At 44.0% G+C, this 21874-nt stretch overlaps 1 protein-coding gene across 2 annotated transcripts in view; it reads right to left on the bottom strand.

Moving 5' to 3' along the window:
- Positions 1-3977: 3977 nt before the first annotated feature.
- Positions 3978-21874, bottom strand: part of GLRA1 (glycine receptor alpha 1) — a 46013-nt gene continuing 28116 nt past the window's right edge. The window contains exons 6-8 of one of the 2 annotated variants that reach the window (XM_007528762.2): positions 19510-19724; positions 10722-10868; positions 3978-4378 (exon numbers count right to left, since the gene is read on the bottom strand). In XM_007528762.2, the coding sequence (XP_007528824.2) occupies positions 4091-4378; positions 10722-10868; positions 19510-19724 (650 nt within the window). In that variant the 3' untranslated portion in view covers positions 3978-4090. Of the gene's footprint in view, positions 4403-10721; positions 10869-19509; positions 19725-21874 lie in introns of both variants that reach the window. The other variant, XM_007528761.2, reaches the window with a different exon arrangement.

The following is a 21874-nucleotide window of genomic DNA, read 5'->3' as shown; positions in this document are numbered from 1 at the left end:
GATCAGAATAAAAGATGGCTTATGTTGGGGGTAGATGTCTATTCAGTCTCAGTAGAGCTTCCCAAGCCCTTGGAGAGCAAGCTTTCTTGTTGACCTAAGACTAGCCCACATAGAACACTGGTCTTGCCTGCCCCTTCAGAGTAGGTCTGCAGGGTGGCTAGAATGTGCAGAGATGCTGGCTGAGTCAATCCCATATCTTACGTCACTGGACGGCTCAAGCCAGTCTGGGAAATGCTGCAGACCATAGTCCTAGGGCTTAAGCAGGCTGTGGTCCCAGCCCTGTTCTGGTCGGCTTCTATGTGACATTTATCAGTGCAGACATGATCATGCCCTTTAGTTTCAGTATGTGGTTCACTAGGAATTGAACACTGCTCCTTTCTGTGACAGTTCCAGCTGAACTAGGGCAGTAGCCTCTTTTGCTCTCTGGTATTCCATAGCCTCTCAAACACCATCTCTTTTTTAAAAATAAAATTTATAGAAATCTTATGTGATTTGAAGGGGAAGAGCCACTTAATGCCTTTTATATTTGCTTTATCTCTAGTATGATAAAATAGAATGAAGAGTTTTGGTCAGCCTTCTGAGGTGAGAGGTGTATTTCTTACTAATATTGCCAGCTTAAAGGAAGAAATTATTTGGATCAAATGACTGGACAAGGCTTGAAATAGAGGCAAATTTAAGGTATCGCTAACTCACAGTTTCCCTTTTATTCAGGCATGTCCGTCGTGTATGGCCTTAGCCAGGAACTAATTTTTGGAAATTTGAAAGAACCAGCAGGTGGCAGAACTGAGTCACCTACTTTGGCTATTCTTGAAACAGAAATATGTTATAAACTAAGAGATGGGCATTTATTAGTATTTATTTTATTTATTTATATTAGTATTAAGAGTCACCTCAATTGCTGTATCCTAAGTTTGGGTCCTAGGAATAACAGAGTTTTACTGTTGGGTAAAATCTACTCTCTACTGTTCTCCCTATACAAGTAAACAAAGTGACCCCTTTATCATCATTCTTAAATCAACTTTCCTACCATCTCACTGCTGGATGCAGACCAAGACTCTATTCTAGATGCTCAAGATGAAGTGGAAATAGGAAAGTATTGCCCTGCTTGTTTGGAACCACCTAAAAATTATAACTATTATTTTAGCCTAATATGGCTTGATTTTTTTTTACAAAGGTGAAATCCACATAATATATTGTTAAGTCTTGACTACATCAGACAGTGATGATAAACTGTGCACCTTTTCTTGGTTGTGAGGGTATTTCTGCCTTCATAATGACCTATGTGCTTTCCCAGCCTTGCTCACCATAGATAAAATAGGGCAAAAAGAAATCTTCCAAAATAGAAAGGTAGCAAGATTTGTTTGGACTCATGTGCACATTCTCCTGGAAGACAGACTTCCAAGTGACACCCCCTTTTCATTCTGTGGACTTGAGCAAGTATGAACAGTCAGAGCCAGAAAGGGAGAGCACATCCTCTCTGATCTCTTTTGCTTATGAGACAAATGTGTTGTCTATTAAGTTATTCTATTCTTTGAGTCTGACTTACCTTGCATGCTGTATCAGAACTAAAATTCAGATTCTTTTCACTGCTCTCATGCATTCTGCATAAGGGATCTCAAGCTTGGGATAATGATAGATTGCAGTGCCTCCCCTCTTGTCTCACAGAGATAGTCCTGTTGTCTGTTAGTCTTGCTGTGAGACCCAGAGTCCCCTAGTCAGCCTACAAGTTGAACATGGTGGCAGAAGTTAAAGGACCAGCAGGGGCTGGACATATGCTATGGCTGCTCTGTCTAGGAGAATCCAGGTCTGCAGATGACTGCATGTGGGAGCATGTCCTGGAGTGGTCCCTCCTGAGACCTTGTGTTTCTTCTCTCTGGCTTCCCTGGGCTTTAGACCTTCTGATGGAGAGAAGGGCTTCTTCATTTTTCCCATTAAAAGTGATATTCCCTAAAGTGCTAGTGGAGGGGGCTAGCAACTTCTCCAGAGGCCCCTGCACCAACTCAGGGTTGCCTCCTCAAGTAAAGTGACACTGTGCTAGTGAAAGGTGCTAGTAGTGGCTCAAAGCCTGATGTTCTCTTCTTGAACTGAGGTTTTCTTCCCTATGTAAAGTGACACCATGCTAATGGAAGGTGTGAGTAGTGTTCAAGGCCTAATTTTCTCATCCTGAACTGGTGGTTATAAGTGGTGCAAATGCGTTTATAACTTTTTTTCCTAACATGTTTGCAGTGGGGAAAAATGGGACTTAGCTCCCACTCTTACTACTTTTTCTGCTTCTTAGGAAAAAGGACTCAGGTTCAATCCAAGACCATCTGAGACTAGAATATAGCCTAGTTTCTTGACCTTCACTGGCCAAAAGAAGAAAGGCAAGTCACTCATTGACCTTGGAATGTGAACATATCATTGAAATGTCAAAACCAAATCTAGTTTTGGCTGCATAGTGCATTTTATTTACCTAAATCACCCTAGATTCTTCCTTGGGACTACTCTAGGCCTCAGGAGTTGTGTCATTGATGACTGGAGATGTTTCCCTAGGAGAGGTGCTCTGGGGGACTGTCACAAATCACAAGGAAACCCCTGATGTTTCAGTACAAACTGATTGTCAGCTACTAAACTGATGCAAAGCTATGGCAATGCACTTTAAAGAAAGAAATGCAAGTTGGTATTTTAGCAGTGGGTATTGGAGTGGCCTGGGTAGAGGGGACAGGCTACTGGACAGCTCCCTCTTAGTTCTGCCACCATCCATCTTGCAGCTTTTTCATCTGCAAACACTGAGTCCTTCACAAGGGCTCTCCCACCTTCAGTCCTGTTTCTGTCCTTTTTCTTGGGAGTGCCTTAATGATCCTGCAATAATTCTGGCACTTCAGAGTTTAAGGAAAGAGAACTCTTTTTCTAACTTCTCACAATGTTAAAGCTTAACAAAGTACCAAAAGGGAAAATGAAAAAAAGACTTACAAAAATATAATAGAGTAATTTTTCCCAAACTCCCCACATGAACTATAGTGTGTGAAATGCCAAGATATAATGAAGACATTCTAAATACCTCCAAAATATAATATAATGAAGACATTCTAAATACCCCTGACTAATACCCAGACATCTGAGCTGCAGCTGCCTCACAGTTGTCCACTGTGCCATCATGTGCCACTGCAGCCCCTCAGCCATAAGTTCATTTCACTCCTGACTAGCACACTCCCGTTTGCAATTCCCAAGAGACTCCTCCAAAAATAGACATTTGAAAAAGTGCATTGATTTATACCTCATCTATCTGCATATTATATCTTGAGATTATTTATAACCATAAAAAAGATTGCATATTGGCAATGTCATGAAACAAATTTCTTGGTAGTGGTTAAGGGTGAGTGATGGGTGTTAAGCTCAGAACTGAGGGGCTCAGAGAAGCCCATTTGAGTCCTTGGCCTTGAGACCTGGGGACTGAGATGGGCAGATTCTCAGTCCTTGGTCTGGGAGATATCCTATCCCTGTCACCCCCTTCTCTGCTCTCCACTAGCCCCATTTCCAGTGCCCAAGCCTAGCCTACTGCGCTCAGAAGTGGAGACAGAATGGCTTTTTGAATTGTGTCCCCCCTGGGCTAGCTTGAAAATGGCATGGTATTTGGAGAGGTGGTACGGCCCACACCAGAACAAGCTTATTTGTGACTGTTTCCACTCTGGGGAAAAAAATTGTCCATCATTTCTGTGACTTTAAAAGTTTAAGCAGTTACTAGGTGGCATAGGTTAAGGAATGAATCTTGTGGTTTCTGCATTAATATTAAGCATGAGTATATATCATATATTACATTGCTTTCTTACTGCCCTGGGGCGGACTGTACACCCTTCCAAATAGGAAGACCATGCAGCCTAATATCTCAGATTTCTGTGAGTGGTCACTCCCGCTTCCCGCCCCCTATCCCCCTTCAGTTCCTATGTTTGTAAAGCACCCCCCTCCCCAGGATGGATTGATGGTGCTGCATTTAGGACTCATGCATCAGCATTTGCTATTGCACATGTGGCAGAGGGGCTGTGCCCCTCCCCTTTCCTTAGGCTTCCTCTCTGTCCCTCTCCACCTTCCCCCAGCCCCCTGCCCCAGACCGTCACTGGTTGTGGACATCCTCCCTGCGGACAATCTTATAGATGATCCAGTAGAACATGTTGAAGATGAGGAAGGCCATGGGGAAGCCAATACGGGATATCTTGTCAATCTTCTTGGCCCTCTGGATGAAGAGTTTCCGCATCTCCTCTGGGGACTTAGATGGAGCAGGTGGGGGGTTGGTGGTGTTGTTGTTGGCGCCCTTGACCGAGATGCCATCCTTGGCCTGCAGGCAGGCTGGGCCCATGCCATAGGCAGAGAAGTTGAAGCGGCCCTCGCCAGCCTCATCCTCCTGGAACAGATTCAACATGGGGCTCTACTGAAAATGAGACAGAGCTGGGCACCCTCCCTGCAAGGTGCTCCCTGAACTGGGTCAGGCCAGTCCCCACTGACCCTCTAGAAAACACCAGCCAGGTTTCTGAAGGCTTTGAGCTGTGCCTTACAAAGAGGGTGCCCCTGGGTACCAAAACAGATGCAGACCAGGGGATTGGATGTAGGTGGGCTCAGTATCCTGGTTCTTATTAGCCCTGGTGCTCCCTGGCTTAGGACCATAGACAAGTCACTCTCTTCTATGGGTCTCAGGGCTCTCATTTATTCCTGTGAGTGGGGATCTCTCCCTTCACCTCAACTCTAGGTGAGCAGATGCTCTGTGCTGCTCTGTTGGGAGCCAGGGCACAATTTGGAGTGATCCCCTGCTTTGCCTCTATTGCCTTCTCACCCTTTTCCATCTACCCCTTCCCTTGAGTCAGGGGATGGGGCTGTGGCCCAGAACACAGCTACTTGGGTTTCCCTTTCATTTGTAGCTTCTTTTGCTTTCATATTTCTGCATCCTGCTAACCTCAGGCACACTTGGATTGAACCAATTCAAGACTTTGTGCTATTTAGTTCCAACTCACCTTTGTTGCATACTCTGCTCCATTGCCATATGTTTTGCACACTCATCAGCTCGCTGGTGTTACCTCACTACCTACTCCCCCCTCCCCCGACTCCTCCTGCTGCCAGTGGTGGGCCATGTCACCTCCACAAGGGGGCATTTAGAGAGGAGCCTTTCTTTTTGTCCTGGTGCAGCTAGGCCGCCCAGGGAAGTCACAGCTCTATCCCTGCCAGCAGAACAAGGTTCACTGTTTAGTGACAGCCACAGTCTGGTCCACCCCCGTCCCTAGGATCCCCCTACCCCCCCGCTTGTAACACAGTTCTCACTGGTCATCTTTTGTTAGAACTTTTTAGCAGACATCAGCTTCAGGAGCAAATCCTTACATGGCAAACTGGTGACAGATGTGAGTTAGATTACTGTGGTGGTCATTTTGTGATAGAGACAAATCTTGAGTCACTGTTATATATGTGTATACCTGAAATTCATGTTATATGTCAGTTATAACTCAGTGGGGAAAAAAAAAAAGGAAAAAGTCCTGATATGATAAGCAAAATGCAGAAGCTGCTTGTTTTGCTCTCCAGGACCCTGTGCCTGGTGGTTTTTGCTCCAATCTCCCTGGAATAGTGCACACTTGAAAGTGCTGGTGCCTCCTTAGCTCTGGGGCTTGTTTAGTTCCTCTTTGCCTGGACATACACTTGACCCCACTGCTCCTTATTTCTGACTCGTTCTCTGAGCGGCCCTGACTCAACAGGCAGGCCAGGTGCTCCTGTGCCCTTTTCCAGCTCCCTGCACACACCTCCCATCACAGACCTCATCACCACTTCTTTCCCCACCAGACTGAGCTCTGCAAAGACAAAGGCATGCTCCACACTGAATTTGTGTGCATAGTTCCTGAACATAATCACACAGCTCAGAAAATATTATTTAAATAAGAAATGTTGATGTGTATGTCTTCAGCAGCATCAGCCTCCCTACCCCCCCCCTTTTTTAATTTTTGTCTCCAGGGTTATCACTGGGGCTCAGTGCCTACACTACAAATCCACTGCTCCTGGAGGCCATTTTTCTATTATTGTTGCCCTTGTTATTGTTGTTATTGCTGCTGTTGTTGGATAGGACAAAGAGAAATAGAGGAGGGGGAGACAGAGATAGACACCAGCAGACCTGCTTCACTGCTTGTGAAGTGACCCAACCCTGCAGGTGGGGAACTAGGGGCTTGAACCAGGATCCTTATGCCAGTCCTTGGTCTTCATGCCATGTACACTTAACCCTCTGCACTACCACCTGGCCCTTTACCCTCCCTCTTTTAATGGGGTTTATTCCTAGCACTGGGATGGTCTTAAGACCCATGATAAATGCACAAGAACTCAGACTACTGGATGTGCCTGGTCTGACACCCTCCTGGCAGAAGTGGGAGATGGGGTTGTGCAGGTAGACATCAGCCCTGCTCATAAAAGAGTTTGTGCCAGGGCCATGTAGAGGAGTTGGGGCCCGTCTAGTTATCAGACCCATGGAGAGTGGGGTGTCTGACTCTAGTTTCATACAGGGAAACCTTTGTGTAAAACTTGGGGTGAAGTCTTCCTCCTCATTAGCCATAAAGTGGAGGGATGGGGTTGAACTGAATGCCCCATTTGGTTAATGACTGAGTTTTACTCTGCAGGTGTGATCCTAGAAGCCCTGGACAGACTCGACAGGGCTGTGCTGTTCTCATTCTTCCCAGCAGAGGGCAGGTCTCACAGGCTCCCACTGGCAGTTGCTGGGTGCAACAAACCTCTTGAATTCACAATAGGCTATCATTCAGAGATGGCCTGGCAAATATTCCTCTATTCAGTTGCTAAGACGGTGTGTACATTCACTCTTGGGAGACTCTTGGCTGGTGCTCTTTCCTGGAGATAGGAAGTAAAAGCATGGAATCCAGTAGAATCTGAAATTGTAAGGGGGTTAGATGTATTCTTGTGAAGAGAAAATGCTGGTATTGAGCTTGGAGGAGGTTCATAGAGGTTCACAAAATATGAGGGGCCTCTATGTGAACCATAGAAGTTCACAAAATATGAGGGTGCTCTGGGGCCAAGTGTTTTCTACCCAACATGAGGTCAGATGGGAGACTCTTAGCTTGTCCCCTCACACCTGGTCACACATGCCTCTTTGATGTTCAGGCTCCTCTTAGCTCACCAACCACCAACCCCTGCCCAGAGGGGCTTTTGCAGCCTTGTAGTTTTTGGCATTTGGAGCCCCTAGAATAAGGTCACATGGGGCCAGGAGTGGCACACCTGGCTGAGCTCACACAGTACCATGCACAAGCATCCAGGTTTGAACCCCTGCTCCCCACCTGCAGGAGGGGAGCGTTATATGAGCAGTTACAGGTCTGAAGGTGTCTCTCCCTTTTCTATCTCAATTTATCTCTCCTAATTAAAAAACAAAGGAAAAAATGCTGTCAGGAGCGGTGGATTCTTAGTGCTGGCACCGAGCCCCATCGATAACCCTGGTGGCAATAAAATAATGTCACACTAGTTGAAATGCAAATAGGAAGGAGAGGGGAGAAGTAAAAGGGTCTGGTGACTAGGAGGCTACACCTGAAAGCTACTCTACCTACTCCTACGTGGGAACAGATTGCTGGGGCTGTCCAATGAAGCGGATAGACCCGTGATTTTTGAATGCAGGTAACTTACTCTACTGCTGATGAAATTAAAGATAATCATTTAAATTTATTTAAATATTTGCTTAAGACCTAATAAGCATAGGGCTGTTTACCTGCTCAAGCAAAAATAAGCAACAGCTGAGTTGGGCGTTTGTCCAGGCTGGAGACAGTGGTTGGCCTAAAGTTCTATACACCCATAAGGGGTGCTACACACATTTTAATTAGGTGCAAACAATGCCCCCTGGAGGTATACCGTGCAAATCCAGTTACCTGATGCTTATTAAAATTGTAGGCATAGTCTTAAGTAAATCTATACAACAGATATAGTGACTTTTGTTGAGCCGAGGGAACCATAAGAAGTGGCTAGACTATGGTGGCGGGGGGGTGGGGAAGACCAAGATCTCAGTGATAGCTGGGAGTGGCTAGATCTGGCTGAGATTATTTTTGAGAGTCAGAGGTCAGGCATCCACATTCCCTAATGGAAGCCTAAGACCAGGAATGGCCTGCTGTGCCCAAGAGAATTTCTTCTCTCAGTAATGAGTTAGAAAGATGGTTATACATAACTCCCATGGACATCTTCTGTCTTGGAGTGTCTGTTTTCTGCCTGGGGTAAACTGCTGGAAGTTAATTGGATCAGATTGCTGATGTTTAAGAAACATACTGAAAGAAATCTGTGCTGTGTAATCATTTTAATCCCTGCACTTGTGTGGCAGGAACAAAACTCAAAGCATCTTGACATCTGGTCTGATTCTCAACACAGCCCCCGACTAGCCCCTTTATCCATTTCACAGATGGAGAGACTGGGCCTAGGGAGAGGCCAGCTTGAAGTCACAGGAAAGTACACTAAAGGGCAGAGACCTCTGATAGAGCACACTGGGCAGTGTGACTAGGGCAGGGGAGCTGTTCTATCAAGTGGCAGGAAGACTGTCATTCTGAAGCCTGTAAGAGCTTGCTGTAGTGTGGTTGGTAGATAGCAGTGGATGGTTCCTGGTTGCCCTAATCTGCTGCTGGAAAGCTCTCACTAGGAAGTCTTTCACTAGAAAGCTTCCTCTTTGTTCATTTGTCCAGCAATTGCTTGTTGCTGTTGACTATGCATTGTGGGGTTTAGCATCAAGCAAAATAGATAAGGTCTCGGTCCTTATGGAGCATATAATTTAGGATTGAGGCTCATGAAACAATCACATTGTTGCATATATAATTATAGATCAAGATAAATGCTCAGAAGGAGCTAAACTCAGAACATGGCCTTTCCTAGCACAAATACCATTTTTGTGTAATGTAGAACAAGATATTCCTTCCCCCAGGCATATGAATAAGTATCCCATCTTCCAGATGATACCATCTATGCCAGGGTGTGACTTAAAGAAAAGTTTCTCCTGTGGTCCAGGAGGTGGTGCAGTGGATAAAGCATCGGACTATCAAGCATGAGGTCCTGAGTTCAATCCCCGGCAGCACATGTACCAGAGTGATGCCTGGTTCTTTCTCCTGTGTTTCACATTAATAAATAAAATATTAAAAAAATAAAAGTTTCTCCTTGGCTAGGAGCCTTAGGAGAATATAACTGTATGACTGGAAAGAAAGTCCTGCACCTTGACTAGAGTCTCAGGAAGACATGCTTCAGCTGAGAGTAAGGAAACGAACGAGTGGTTTGGCATCCAGCAGAGTACAATGGAAAAGCAGTTCAGGGGGCCAGGTGGTGTCACACCTGACTGAGGATACAAATTACAGTGTACAAGCCCCACCTGTAGGGGGGAAGCTTCAGGAGCAATGAAGCAGTGCTGCAAGGGTCTCTCACAACTCTTTCCTTTTCTATCTCCCCTTCCCTTTCAATTTCTTTCAATCTCAATAAAATAAGAAGCAGGAGGAGAAAACAAGATAGCTGTGAACTGGAAAACTGGGAAGAAAGGTGGGTACAACGGACAAATTGATGTGATGATGAGACTGGCGAGAGAAGCAAGTCTCTGGCCCATCTCCCTGGGAAGTGGCTGTGGGCCAGGGCCTACCTACTGGGGAAGGTCCCTAGTCACTGGCTGGGATGTGGAGCCAGTTTGCTCCCACAGGCACACATCCCACTGGCAGTTGCTGGATAAAACAAACCTCTTGAGTTCACAAAAGGCTGTGATTGTTCGGAAGTGGTCTGGCAAATACTCCTCTATTCAGTTAAGATGGTAAATAAAGTCATTCTTGGGAGACTCTTGCCTGGTGCACTTTCCTGGAGATAGGAAGTAAAAGCATGGGATCTAGATTTTTGACTCTTTTTTTCCTTCTTTCTTTTTCTCTTTTTTTTTAATCTTTTATTTATTATTTGAATAGAAACAGTGAAATTGAGAGGGGAGGGGGATAGAGAGAAAAAGAGAAAGACAGACACCTGCAGCCCTGCTTCACCACTTTTCTTCTGCAGGTGAAGACCAGGGACTTAAACTTAGATCCTTGCACACTGTAATGTGTGCACTTAACCAGGTGTGCCACTGCCTGGTCTAGATTTTTGACTTAAAATACCACCTCTAGGGAGCCGGGCAGTAGTGCAGCAGGTTAAGCACAGGTGGAGCAAAGCACAGGGACCGGTGTAAGGATCCTTGTTCAAGTCCCTGGCTCCCCACCTGCAGGGGAGTTGCTTCACAAGTAGTGAAGCAGGTCTGCAGGTATCTATCTTTCTATCCCTGTCTTCCTCTCCTCTCTCCATTTCTCTCTGTCTTATCCAGCAACAACGACATGAGTAACTACAACAATAAAACAAGGGCAACAAAAGGGAATAAATAAATATTTTAAAAAAGAAAAAAATTACCACCTCCATGCAGTTCCCTCTGTAGCCAAGCCCATTGCAATAGTCAGTCTTGCTTTAGCTCCAGTGAGCAATTTCCGCTGTCCATGTGTGCACTCATAAGTATTTACTACCTTGGCCCTGTCAAACTCCTTTTTGTCATCAGGTATGACTTGATTGTTTCTGTAGTATTTATTACTGTGGTTGGAAAAGTGACCAGCTATAGATTACCCCAATACTTTTTGTGTCTGCCTTACCCAGTGAGAGAGATGGTCCAGTGAAACAAGCATCTCAAGACAAGGCTGCCTGGCATGCTCCTGTCTCCTACCAGCTGTCCCTTCAAAGGCAGTGACCCAAAGGCCTACCTTGTGATGCCTTCGCTTTCTCCTGAATCGGAGCAGCTCCTTGTGCTGCCGAGACACAAAGTTGACAGCAGCATACTCCAGAAGGGCAGAGAACACGAAAAGCAGGCACACGGCCATCCAGATGTCGATGGCCTTCACATAGGACACCTGGAGTGTGGGAGAGACATGATGAGCATGACTGGTGTTTCCTGCTCCCCAGCAACTCTCTTCATTCACTGCTCCCCCTTTCTCTGCAGGGATGTTAGGGTACAGAGAAAAACAGGAGAGATGCATGGAGCCCTGGACAGGATATGGGGCCTGAAAGAGTCTAAAGAGGAGGCTTGTCTGCCTGGCATCATTTGTGGGACAGGATATTCCCAGTGTTAAAAGCAAAAGAGGGATGTCAGGGCAAGTGGCAGATAAGATCCTTATAAACTCTTCTATAAAAGCAATAAGAACAGCAAAATGGGCTAGAAACAACTTTTCAAGAACTCTTTTAATTAACCAAAAGCTAATAGTAGTCCTGTAAACATTTCATTAGGAAAAACAGCCGACTCTCAGTAAGACTCCCAAGTTTTGTGACATTAAAAGCCACATTATTGAGATATAATTCACATGCCATACAATTTATACCTTTAGTTACAACCCAGTGGTTTTTATACATTCACAAAGATGTGCAATGGCCACTATAGTGAATTTTATAATGCTTTCACCACTTCCAAAAGCAGTCCTTTTAGCTATAAGCTCCCCCTTTTCCATTCCCCCAATATTCCTTTCCCAGAACTCAACAACGATTACTCTACATTCTGCTTCTATAAGCACATTTCTGTGACTGGTTCCTTTTCATTTAGGTTACTTCTTACACAATACCAGAAAGATGTAATGTCCTTAAGATCTCATCCATATTGTAGTGTTTCTTTTCTTTCTTTTTTTATGGCCAAATAATATTTGTTGTGTGTATGTACCACATTTTGTTGATGCATTCATAAGCTGAAGACATTTAGGCTGTTTTTACCTTTTGGCTGCTGTGAACATCTGTGTTTAAGCTTTTGTGTAGACATATGTTTTCCTTTCCCTTGGGATTTTGTGGTGTTTTCTCTTTCTCTGGCCCCATTCTCCTATCACAACTTTATACCAGCATTTAAAACCTATAGTATGCAAATAGAACAGTTTCTTGCAGTGTCTGGTTGGGGTAGAGAAGGAGTTTCTTGATAGCCCCATTCCCAGAGAAAGTGTCAGGATTTAACATGTCTTACTGTTCACTTAAGACCCCACTCACAAGGCCATCTTTATTTGACCTGACTTGTGGCCTTTTCCCTGGGGGCATTTGTTCAAAATAATCAGTGACAATTGCTGAATACCATGTCCTCCTGAGGCAGTATATCACAGCAGAGGCAAACAATAGATTGATCAAGAAGCTTGCAAAGATAAGCTAGAGTCTGAGATGTCCATCAGAGGCTTTAGAAAGCCCTGACATATTCCTGTGTTTCTGTGTGTGAGCCTGGGAGTGGCTCTGGTTATCAGGGTGTGAAGGGTCTAAGATAGTCACTGCCTCGTGGAGTGTGGAAAGATGCTCCTTAACACACATACAACCCCTGGACAAAGACTGAAAAATGTCTGTTCACGTTTTAGCTAACTGTCAAGCTAATTGAGCAAATTAGAAAAGCAACTGAATGAATGTAAAACATTAATTCCCCAATAAAGAAATTAAATAAAAAAGAAAAGCAACTAAAAATCAATAAAACCAAAAGTTGCTTCTTTGAAAAAACAGAATCTGAGCAAAGGGGCTGGGGGATGGGTGGGGAATACTCCAATCTTTAAAGTCAGTAGTGAAAGGGGATATTACTATTGACTTCATAAAAGTAAAGAGAACTATAAGGGATTGCTATGGACAGCTGTGTACCAACAAATTAGATAAACTAGAAGAAGAAATTAGATAAACTAGAAGAAGCAGATTTCTAGAAAAATTACTGTCAGGAATTAGAAAATATGAATCAGGCCTATAAAAACACTACACAAATTAGTAATCAAAGAAAAGCCAAGGACCAGGTGACTTCATTGATGAATTCTGCCTAACATTTACAGAATTAACACTAACCCTTCTCATGTACTCAGAAAAATGAAAGTAGAAGGAAATGCCAACTTTTTCAAAAAAGATAGTATTACCATTTTAACAAAATTAAACAACATAAGAGAACTACCTTAGGAATACCTTAGGAATATAGAAAATACACTAAAGCAAACAAACCCAAGATGAAAAATTGTACTCATGTATCAACAACTGTACTATAAACCATTAACACCTAATAAAATGATAAGAACAAAGTAAAAATAGGTGTAAAGTAAGTCTGATAACACAGTAGGAGGACTATGCATACACTGTGATCAAGTGGAAATTATCACAGGAATGTAACATATAGAAATAAGAAAAATAAAGGACAAATGTGTTAAATAGTTGTAGAGACATTTGAAAAAAAATTCAGTACCTTTCATGATGGAAAAACTGAATTAATTAAGTGCAGGAGGGTGTTTCCTAAAGTTATTAAAGAACATCTAGGAACAATTCACAGCTGTGTATATGAAATAGTGTTTTTTTTTTTTGTTTTAGTTTTTGAAAAAGAAAATTCCCCTTTAATATCAGGAACAATACCAAAATGTTTGTGTCTCATTTTTATTCAATATATTACTGGAGTTTCTAGCTAGGAGGGGCTAGGAAAAAATAAATAAAATAAAAGAGAGAGAGAGAGAAAGGAAGAAGAGATATATGACCCTGATAACATAGTTTTGTGTATAGAAAATCCAAGGCATCCATAAAAAAATCTAATAGAGCTAATGAGTTCAGCAAGATTGCAAGATACAAGATCAACTTGAAAAAAAAAATCAATTGTATTTCTATAGGCTGGAATGAATAGTCCAAAAATGAAATTAAGAAACGATTTCATTCGTTTTGTTTTTTGTTACCAGAGCACTGCTCAGCTCTGGCTTATGGTGGTGCAGGTTATTGAACCTGGGACTTTAGAACCTCAGGCCTGCGAGTCTCTTTGCATAACCATTATGCTATCTACCCTGCCAGAAACAATTTCATTTACTATTAACATCAAAAAGAAATAAATTTAGCAAAATATATGCAGGACTGGTACACTGGAACTTAGAATACTTATTGAAGGGAAGTAAAAGTGACTTAAATAAATGGGAAGACATCTGTGTTTGTGGATCCAAAAACAGAATGTTGAAATGGAATTACTCCCTGGATTCATCTATTGACTGCATTTTTATAAAAAAATTTTAAAAAAAAAAACAGAGCACTGCTCAGCTCTGGCTTATAGTGGTGTGGGGAATTGAACCTGGGACTATGGAGCTTCAAACATGAGAGTCTGTTTGCATAACCATTATGCTATCTATCCCCACCCTCAAAATTCTTCTCTTTATATAAGTTGCTAAGCTGACTTTAAAATGTTTATTATATTTATACACAAAAATGCAAAGGACCTAGAGTAACTAAAACAGAGTTAAAAAAATAAAAAGGACAAAGTAGGAGTACTCACACTACCCATTCGAAACTTACTACACAACTATGGTAATAACTGTGCTTCCGCTGTGGGATAGACCTTCAGATCAAAGGCATAGAGCTGTTGAGTCCAGGAGTAAACTCATGGATCGATGGTCACTTGATTTTTTTTTCTTCCAGGGTTATTTCTGGAGCTTGGTTCCTGCACTACAAATCCACTGCTCCTGAAGGCTACTTTTCCCCTTTTGTTGCCCTTGTTTATCATCGTTATTACTACTGCTGTTATTGCTGTCGTTGTTGCTGGATAAGACAGACAGAAATCGAGAGGGGTGGGGAAGATAGAGAGGGGGAGAGAAAGACATTTCTTCACCATTTGTGAAGCGACTCCCCTGCAGGTGGGGAGCCGGGGGCTTGAACCAGGATCCTTAAGCCGGTCCTTGTGCCACATGCGCTTAACCTTCTGCACTACTGCCTGACTCCCTAGAAGATTTGAACAGATGTTTCTTCAAAGGTAATATATAGAAATGGTTAGTAATATGATGTAGTGTTTAGCATTGCTAGTGAAATATGAAAGCCACACATATCATTTCTCACTTATTAGTTATCTACAGTTGAAATGATGGTGAGGAAGGGAAGAAATCAAAACTATGGTGGCATTATACAATGGTATAGCCACTTGGGAAAGTTGTTTGGAGGTCTGAAAAATTTTCAAAATTTCAGCATATAGTTACCACATGACCCAACAATTCCACTCCTAGAATATTGTGAGAATTAGAAACATTTACATACAATAGCTTGTACACAGATGTTCATAGCAGCATTATACATATAGTATAAAATAACCAAAAGTATAAATAACCCAAAATTTCATCAACTGATTTTATGTGTGGAATGACAACCCTTCAGCTTCATTACTCGGGTGAGACCTTTCCTTTCATAGTATTCTCTAATTCCATCCCAGGTGGTTCACTTTCTAACAAAGTCCCAAAACCTAGATATAGACCAGATTCTGTGAGAGAGAACATATGTTCACACGTATCCATAAACTAGTGCAAAATATATACCTGAAAGCAGAAGTACACTAGAGTTTGCAGTGAGTACCCCCCTAACACTTCCTCTCCACTATTCCAACCTTTGGGTCCATGATTGCTCAACAATTTGTTTGGCTTTGTATGTTAACTCTCTTTTCAGCCACCAGGTTCCATATGCCATCAGGATGCCGGCCAGGCTTCCCTGCACTGAAGACCCTACCAATGTGTCCTGGAGCTCTGCTTCCCCAGAGACCCACCCTACTAGGGAAAGAGAGAGGCAGACTGGGAGTATGGATCAACCAGTCAACGTCCATGTTCAGCAGGGAAGCAATTACAGAAGCCAGACAGACCTTCCACCTTCTGCAACCCACAACAACCCTGGGTCCATGCTCCCAGAGGGATAGAGAATGGGAAAGCTATCAGGGAAGGGATGGGATATGGAGAATGGGTGGTGGGAATTGTGTGGAATTGTACCCCTCCTACCCTATGGTTTTGTTAATTTATCCTTTCTTAAATAAAAAATAAACATAATGTGATCTGTTCTTATTCCAGAGTTTTTTAAGATCCAGAGGGGTGAGAAGCATAGAAACCACACCACCAAAGCATCCTTTGTTATGGTTGTGGTTGGGTTTGAACCTCGATTGTACACATGGCAGAGCAGTGCACTCTCCAAGTGAGCTATCTTGCCAGTCCCACATAACAGAGTATTATCCATTCATGAAAAAGGTACTACTACTACCTGAACTGGAGTTGGTGTATTGCACCAAAGTAAAAGACTCTGGGATGGGTGAGGGGAGAGTACAGGTCCAAAAAGGATGACAGAGGACCTAGTGGGGGTTATATTGTTGTGATGAAAACTGAGAAATGTTATGCATATACAAACTATTGTATTTACTGTTGAATGTAAAACATTAATCCCCAATAAAGAAATTTAAAAAAGGTACTACTATATTATACAGCATGAATGATCATGAAAATATTATGCAAAATAATCTAGGCATTATAGTATTTATATCATGATTCCATATATCTGAAACATCCAGAACAGGCAAATCTATAGCGGTAGAAAGATTATTGGTTGCTAAAGATGGTGGTGGGGGGAGGAGGGGCAACTGTTGATAAGTGTGGGTCTTCTATTTTTATTTTATTTATTTTATTTTTGTCTATTTTCCCTTTTGTTGCCCTTGTTGTGGTTATTGATTTTGTTGGATAGAACAGAGAGAAATGGAGAGAGGAGGGGAAGACAGAGAGGGGGAGAGAAAGACAGACACCTGCAGACTTGCTTCACCGCTTGTGAAGTGACTTCCCTGCAGGTGGGGAGCTGGGGGCTTGAACCAGGATCCTTTAGCCGGTCCTTGCACTTTGCGCCATGTGCGCTTAACCTGCTGCGTCACTTCCTGACTCCCAAGTGTGGGTCTTCTTTTTGGGGTAATGAAAATTTTTTGGAATTTGACAGTGATGAGGGTGTTCAGATGTGTCAGTACATTAGGTATTAAATCTAAATGTTTTATCCACTGTATTTTACACTTAAACTGAGTGGGAAGGAATATGAGGTTGAGTATGAAAGCAAGGAGAACTCAATACTGAGTGGAGTATTGATAATGGGGGCAGCAGAATGTTGAGTCTTGTGAAAAGTATCAGTGAAAGAGAACATGGCATCAACTACTAATAGAGTAGCAGGTGAAATGCTGAGTTTAATATAAGGGAAAGGATGCAGGATATTATACTTGTTACAGTTGAGCTGAGCAAAATGTGTTGTCAGGTGTTAATGGTTAAACTAGGAGACTTTGGTTTTATACATTTATTGTGAATATGCAGAATTTAAAACCAGATGTTAGTAGCATAAAGGGCAAAGTGTTGGATCTTGTTGTAAGAGTGGGTAGAGGAGAGATTGATGTCCAGTGTTGATGGGAAATGGAATATGTCATATAACATATTAAAAGCACAATAATCTCATAAAAACCAAACCAAAGGGAGACATTCTGGATGGAAAGGGCAGCCATAGACCGTAGGAGTTTTGAACAGCTCCTTCATTATGTTAGTTAGTGACATTTTTTTGACAGAAAAGTTTGAATAAAGGTCTATATTGGATGATGATATTATTTATAACTCAGTAATAGCCACCATATTGTTGGGCATTACACCAGCCCCCCTGCTCCGTCACTGATACTATGGTCTATTTACATAATCATTGTTTTGCCTGAGACCTGCCCTGTCTGCAGGGTATTGGTTAATCCCACTGGTTAGAACCTTTGCAACAAACAGCTGCTATGGAAACTTTCTACTTTTGCACTCTTTTCTCCACCCCCCTCTCCTAGCCATTTCCTTTTCCCACTTGCCACTTCCAGTTAAAGATATATATATATGCATTGTCTCTGATCAATAAAGGTATTGCATTGCGTTCCCGCTCTGCCACAAATTCCTGGTCTCTCTCCCGCATCTCTGAGTAAGCAGCAGCCCAGGTTGGCTTTGGTCGAGCTCTCTCCAACCCAGAGAGCACGTGCCCAGGAAGAAAAACCCTCGAAGCTAGCCCGGCACCATATTATTTAATAATAGTTATTTTGTCTTTTTGTAATCATTTGCATTTTAATAGTTTTTTTTTTAATGTGACAGTGTCCTCACGATCCTTCTTCCCTATTTAGAGATGAATTGTCATGATATATAGTCTTCAGAGATCCAACAAAAAATTTCACCCATTGGGACTGGGTGGTGGTGTACCCGGTTGAGCACATACATTACAATGCTCAAGGTCCTAGGTTTGAGCCCCCCAGCCCCCACCTGCAGGGGGATAGCTTTGTGAGTGGTGAAGCCCTGCTGCAGGTGTCTCTGTCTCTCTTGCTCTCTTATCTCCCCCTTACCTCTCAATTTCTGGCTGTCTCTATCCAATATATAAATATTATACCAAAAAATAAAAAATGTCACCCATCTACTCACCTACTTATCTACTTACATGTAGACAGAGAGAAAATAAATGTGGCAAATGGTGAATAGTAGCAATTCAGGTGAAGGGCATTACAATGTTCTTTATCTGTTCCACCTTTTTTGTATCAAAGCAGAATGTGAGGGGCAGCACTAATTGGAAACGGCTGAATGCTGCATTTCTCACAAGGCTGAAGGAGCAGAGTGGTATCTGGCATTAACTGTATTAACTGTAGAGTATTATGTGTGAGTGCGTGAAGCTGAACACTGCTCAGACAAGGGTAGGGAATGTCGTAGGATGCAGCCCCCGCACCACGGAAAGCTGAATGAGCCACACTCACAGTGAAAGGAGCAGCATGTCCCTTGATGTGGGTGAATGGGAGGGGGGTGTGTCTGCAGGGAGCAGAACACCATGTCTGGTGCTAGGAGTGAACGCAGCACAATGCAGGGTCTCACAGCAGAACATAATGCTGCAGTTATTGTCAAGGTGACCTCGGGCCTCCGTGCCTGGGGTTGGTAGTATGAATGGAGTGGAAGAATGCATCTGGTGGCAGGAGTGGAGTGTGTCTAGTACCGAGCGGAGTGAGAGTGAAGTGAAATGGTTCCCTTGAATGACAGACATCTGGGAATTTGGATTTGGGCAGGGTCCCCATTTTCTTTCACTGATCAGGTTTCCCCTGCCCCACCTCCCACTCCCTGGGCCTAGATGGTTGTGTTTCTGGCACCCATTTTCCTACTGGGAGTTAGCATTTTTGGTGCCTGGAGAGGGTGTCTAGACCCAACACCCAAGGAGAACCCTGGACACTGAATCTTAAACGAGTCTCAACATGATGTCTCTCTCTGTCTCTCTGGGAAGAAACACTAACATTGGTTCCTTTGTGTACCTGGGCCAGAGCACCTGCCATGTCACCTGTATTCCCAGGGGTCCTTCAGCCTGCCTGAAATTTTCCTCCTTATCTCACTTTTGGTTCTGAGCTGGTCATTGTAACAAATTCAGTTGTGAATGCTCTGATCTTGTTCAGTCTCCTAGTGTGGGGGTGACTTTGGAGACCCCCAACACAAGGTATCCTCCATCTGGGGAAAGGAGTAGAATGCCCTATCTGTAGAAAATGGAGCAGGGGTGGCTGTGAGGAGAGTGTGGACAGTGCATGAAGTAGAGTGTCTAATGTTGGCAGAATACAGGACACAGCCATGCCAGCTCTAGAGAATGCTGGGTGCAGTGCTGATACCTGGAAGGTCAGAATGCTGTGTCTGGCCCAGAGCAGTGGGCCAGGAAGGCAGGTACCCCCATAGCTAAGGTAGACAGGGAGTGTCCTCTGCAGGAGTCTGTGCCCTTGAGCAGGGGGCTCACCTTGGGCAGGGAGGCTCGAGAGCCGGAGCTCTGGGTGGTCATGGTGAGCACGGTGGTGATGCCCAAGCCCACACGGGCTGGGGCTGCATCCATGTTGATCCAGAAGGAGATCCAGGAGAGAATGACGATGAGCAGGCTGGGGATGTACATCTGGATCAGGTAGTAGCCCATCTGCCGCTCCAGATGGAAGCGGGCCTCAATACAGGTGAATTTACCTGCAAGAAATTACCGTGAGGAGGCGAAATGGCCAGTGGGCAGGAAGAAGGCTTTAAGTCAGAACAGCTTCACACTCAATGTGCCTGTCTCCTCTATGTGGTACGCCAGGGACAGTGACAACAGTGAAGCCACCTTGTAGCTGTATATTTGGTCATGGACCACTGTGATAGTGACATGAAGTGGCACCTGGGCCTGCGCACCTCCCTAAGGTTCAGGGATGGAGGCTGCCCTAGTCTTTGGCAGCCCTGTTTTGTTGCTTACATGGGGCAATTCTCTGCCTTTCCACCAGGCACTTTCCCTAAATGTCACCCACATCCTGTTACTTTCTCTTCTAGAACATCCCTTTCTTCCCTTGCATATAAGAAATTCCCTTTAGGGAATTGAGTGGTAGCGCAGCGGATTAAGCACAGGAGGCACAAAGCTTAAGGACCAGCATAAGGATCTTGGTTCCAGCCCCCGCTCCCCACCCGCAGGGGAGTCGCTTCACGGGCAGTGAAGCAGGTCTTTAGGTGTCTATCTTTCTCTCCCCCTCTCTGTCTTCCCCTTCTCTCTCCATTTCTCTCTGTCCTACCCAACAACAATGACATCATGTTATATAACAACAACAATAATAACTACAACAATAGGGCAACAAAAGGGAATAAATAAATTTAAAAGAAAAAAATAAATCCACTTTACCTATAGGGAAAGCTCTTTTTAGTCTGACCTTTTCTCACCATCTTTATCATCAGTCTCAGTGGGACCCGGACCCAGCTCCTGCTCACTGGCCTTGAGCATGTTGTACATGTTCTTGCACTTGAGCTTTTGATTTTGCAGCCCCCTTCTTGGAGCTCTGATTCATCCTGTTCTGTTGGGATTCAGACATGTACCCCTCAGGCTAAATGCCACCATACCTGTCCTTTCAGCACTGTTCACGTGCTTGTCAGAGCCTTTAAGACACAGCACAGTTGGCAGGTGGGTGTTCTTTGTGCTGGTTTGGGATAACTCTGGAGCAAGGACAGGCAAGTTTTGTGTGGGACTCAGCTCCAGACCACCAGACCGTAATCTCTGGGGCCTTCCTAGGGTTCCCTGGGCTGTACTTGCCTGAGCAGGGTCAGAGCCAACTGTTGTAAAATGTCAAGAGTTATGAGCAAATGCCATAATGTGTGATGAGCTCTATGATGCCAAGGGTGGTGGTGTGAGAGCCCCAGTGGTAGCTTGCTTCCTGGGAAACCATTCTCATGGAGAGCACCTTTCTCCTCTCTCTCTCTCTCTCCCAGTGTCTGAGACATCTCTGATATAATTCAGGGTCAGCTGTTCTCACAGTCAGTGCCTGCTGTCCAGACTTCCCTGGCTTCCTTACACCAGAGTTCCCTGAGGGTCACCCTGCTCCCTTGGCTGTCACTAGTCTGGCATTTGCTCCACTCAGCTGGTGGGGTGGGGATTGCAGTTCCTCTGTACCCCCAGGCCTCCCAGCTGGCTTCCATTTGTGAGTCCACTGTGAGCATTCTCTGTCCTTGCAGGCACTGCTAGGTATCCTTCCAACACCTCTTCTGCCCTTTTCTTCAGGATTGGGCTCATTTTAAGCAGGGTGTCATGTTCACTGTAAAAATCATGGTCTTTCTCAGCTTCCTCTATGGTAAGTGTGTGTGGCCTGAGCATTAGACACTTGCCTAAGACTCACAGGAAGACAGTAGCAGAGCTACTTTACAGGTTTCATAGACTCTTTTTAAAAATATATTTAATTAATTTATTTATTCCTTTTGTTGCCCTTGTTTTTTCATTGTTGTAGTTATTATTGATGTAGTCATTGTTGGGTAGGACAGAGAGAAATGGAGAGAGAAGGGGAAGACAGAGAGGGGGAGTGAAAGATACCTGCAGACCTGCTTCACCGCTTGTGAAGTGACTCCCCTGCAGATGGGGAGCTGGGGACTCGAACTGGGATCCTCCTGCTGGTCCTTGCGCTTTGTGCCATGTGCGCTTAACTAGCTGCTCTACAGCCCGACTCCTGGTTTCATAGATTCTTAACCACCAAATAGAGTCATGTGTCCCTTAACAGAAGGGGCTCATTCTCAGAACTGTGCTACTGAGCAGTGTTGTACAGACCTGAGAGTGTAACCCACAAACCTGCTGGGCTGCACATGGGACACACTGTCAGATGTGTGCTGAT

Source organism: Erinaceus europaeus, chromosome 9, assembly GCF_950295315.1.
Source record: "Erinaceus europaeus chromosome 9, mEriEur2.1, whole genome shotgun sequence".
NCBI classification, from domain to species: Eukaryota; Metazoa; Chordata; class Mammalia; order Eulipotyphla; family Erinaceidae; genus Erinaceus; species Erinaceus europaeus.
The sequence above is the reverse complement of the archived record's forward strand: the minus strand, read 5'-3'. Positions and strand labels throughout refer to the sequence as shown.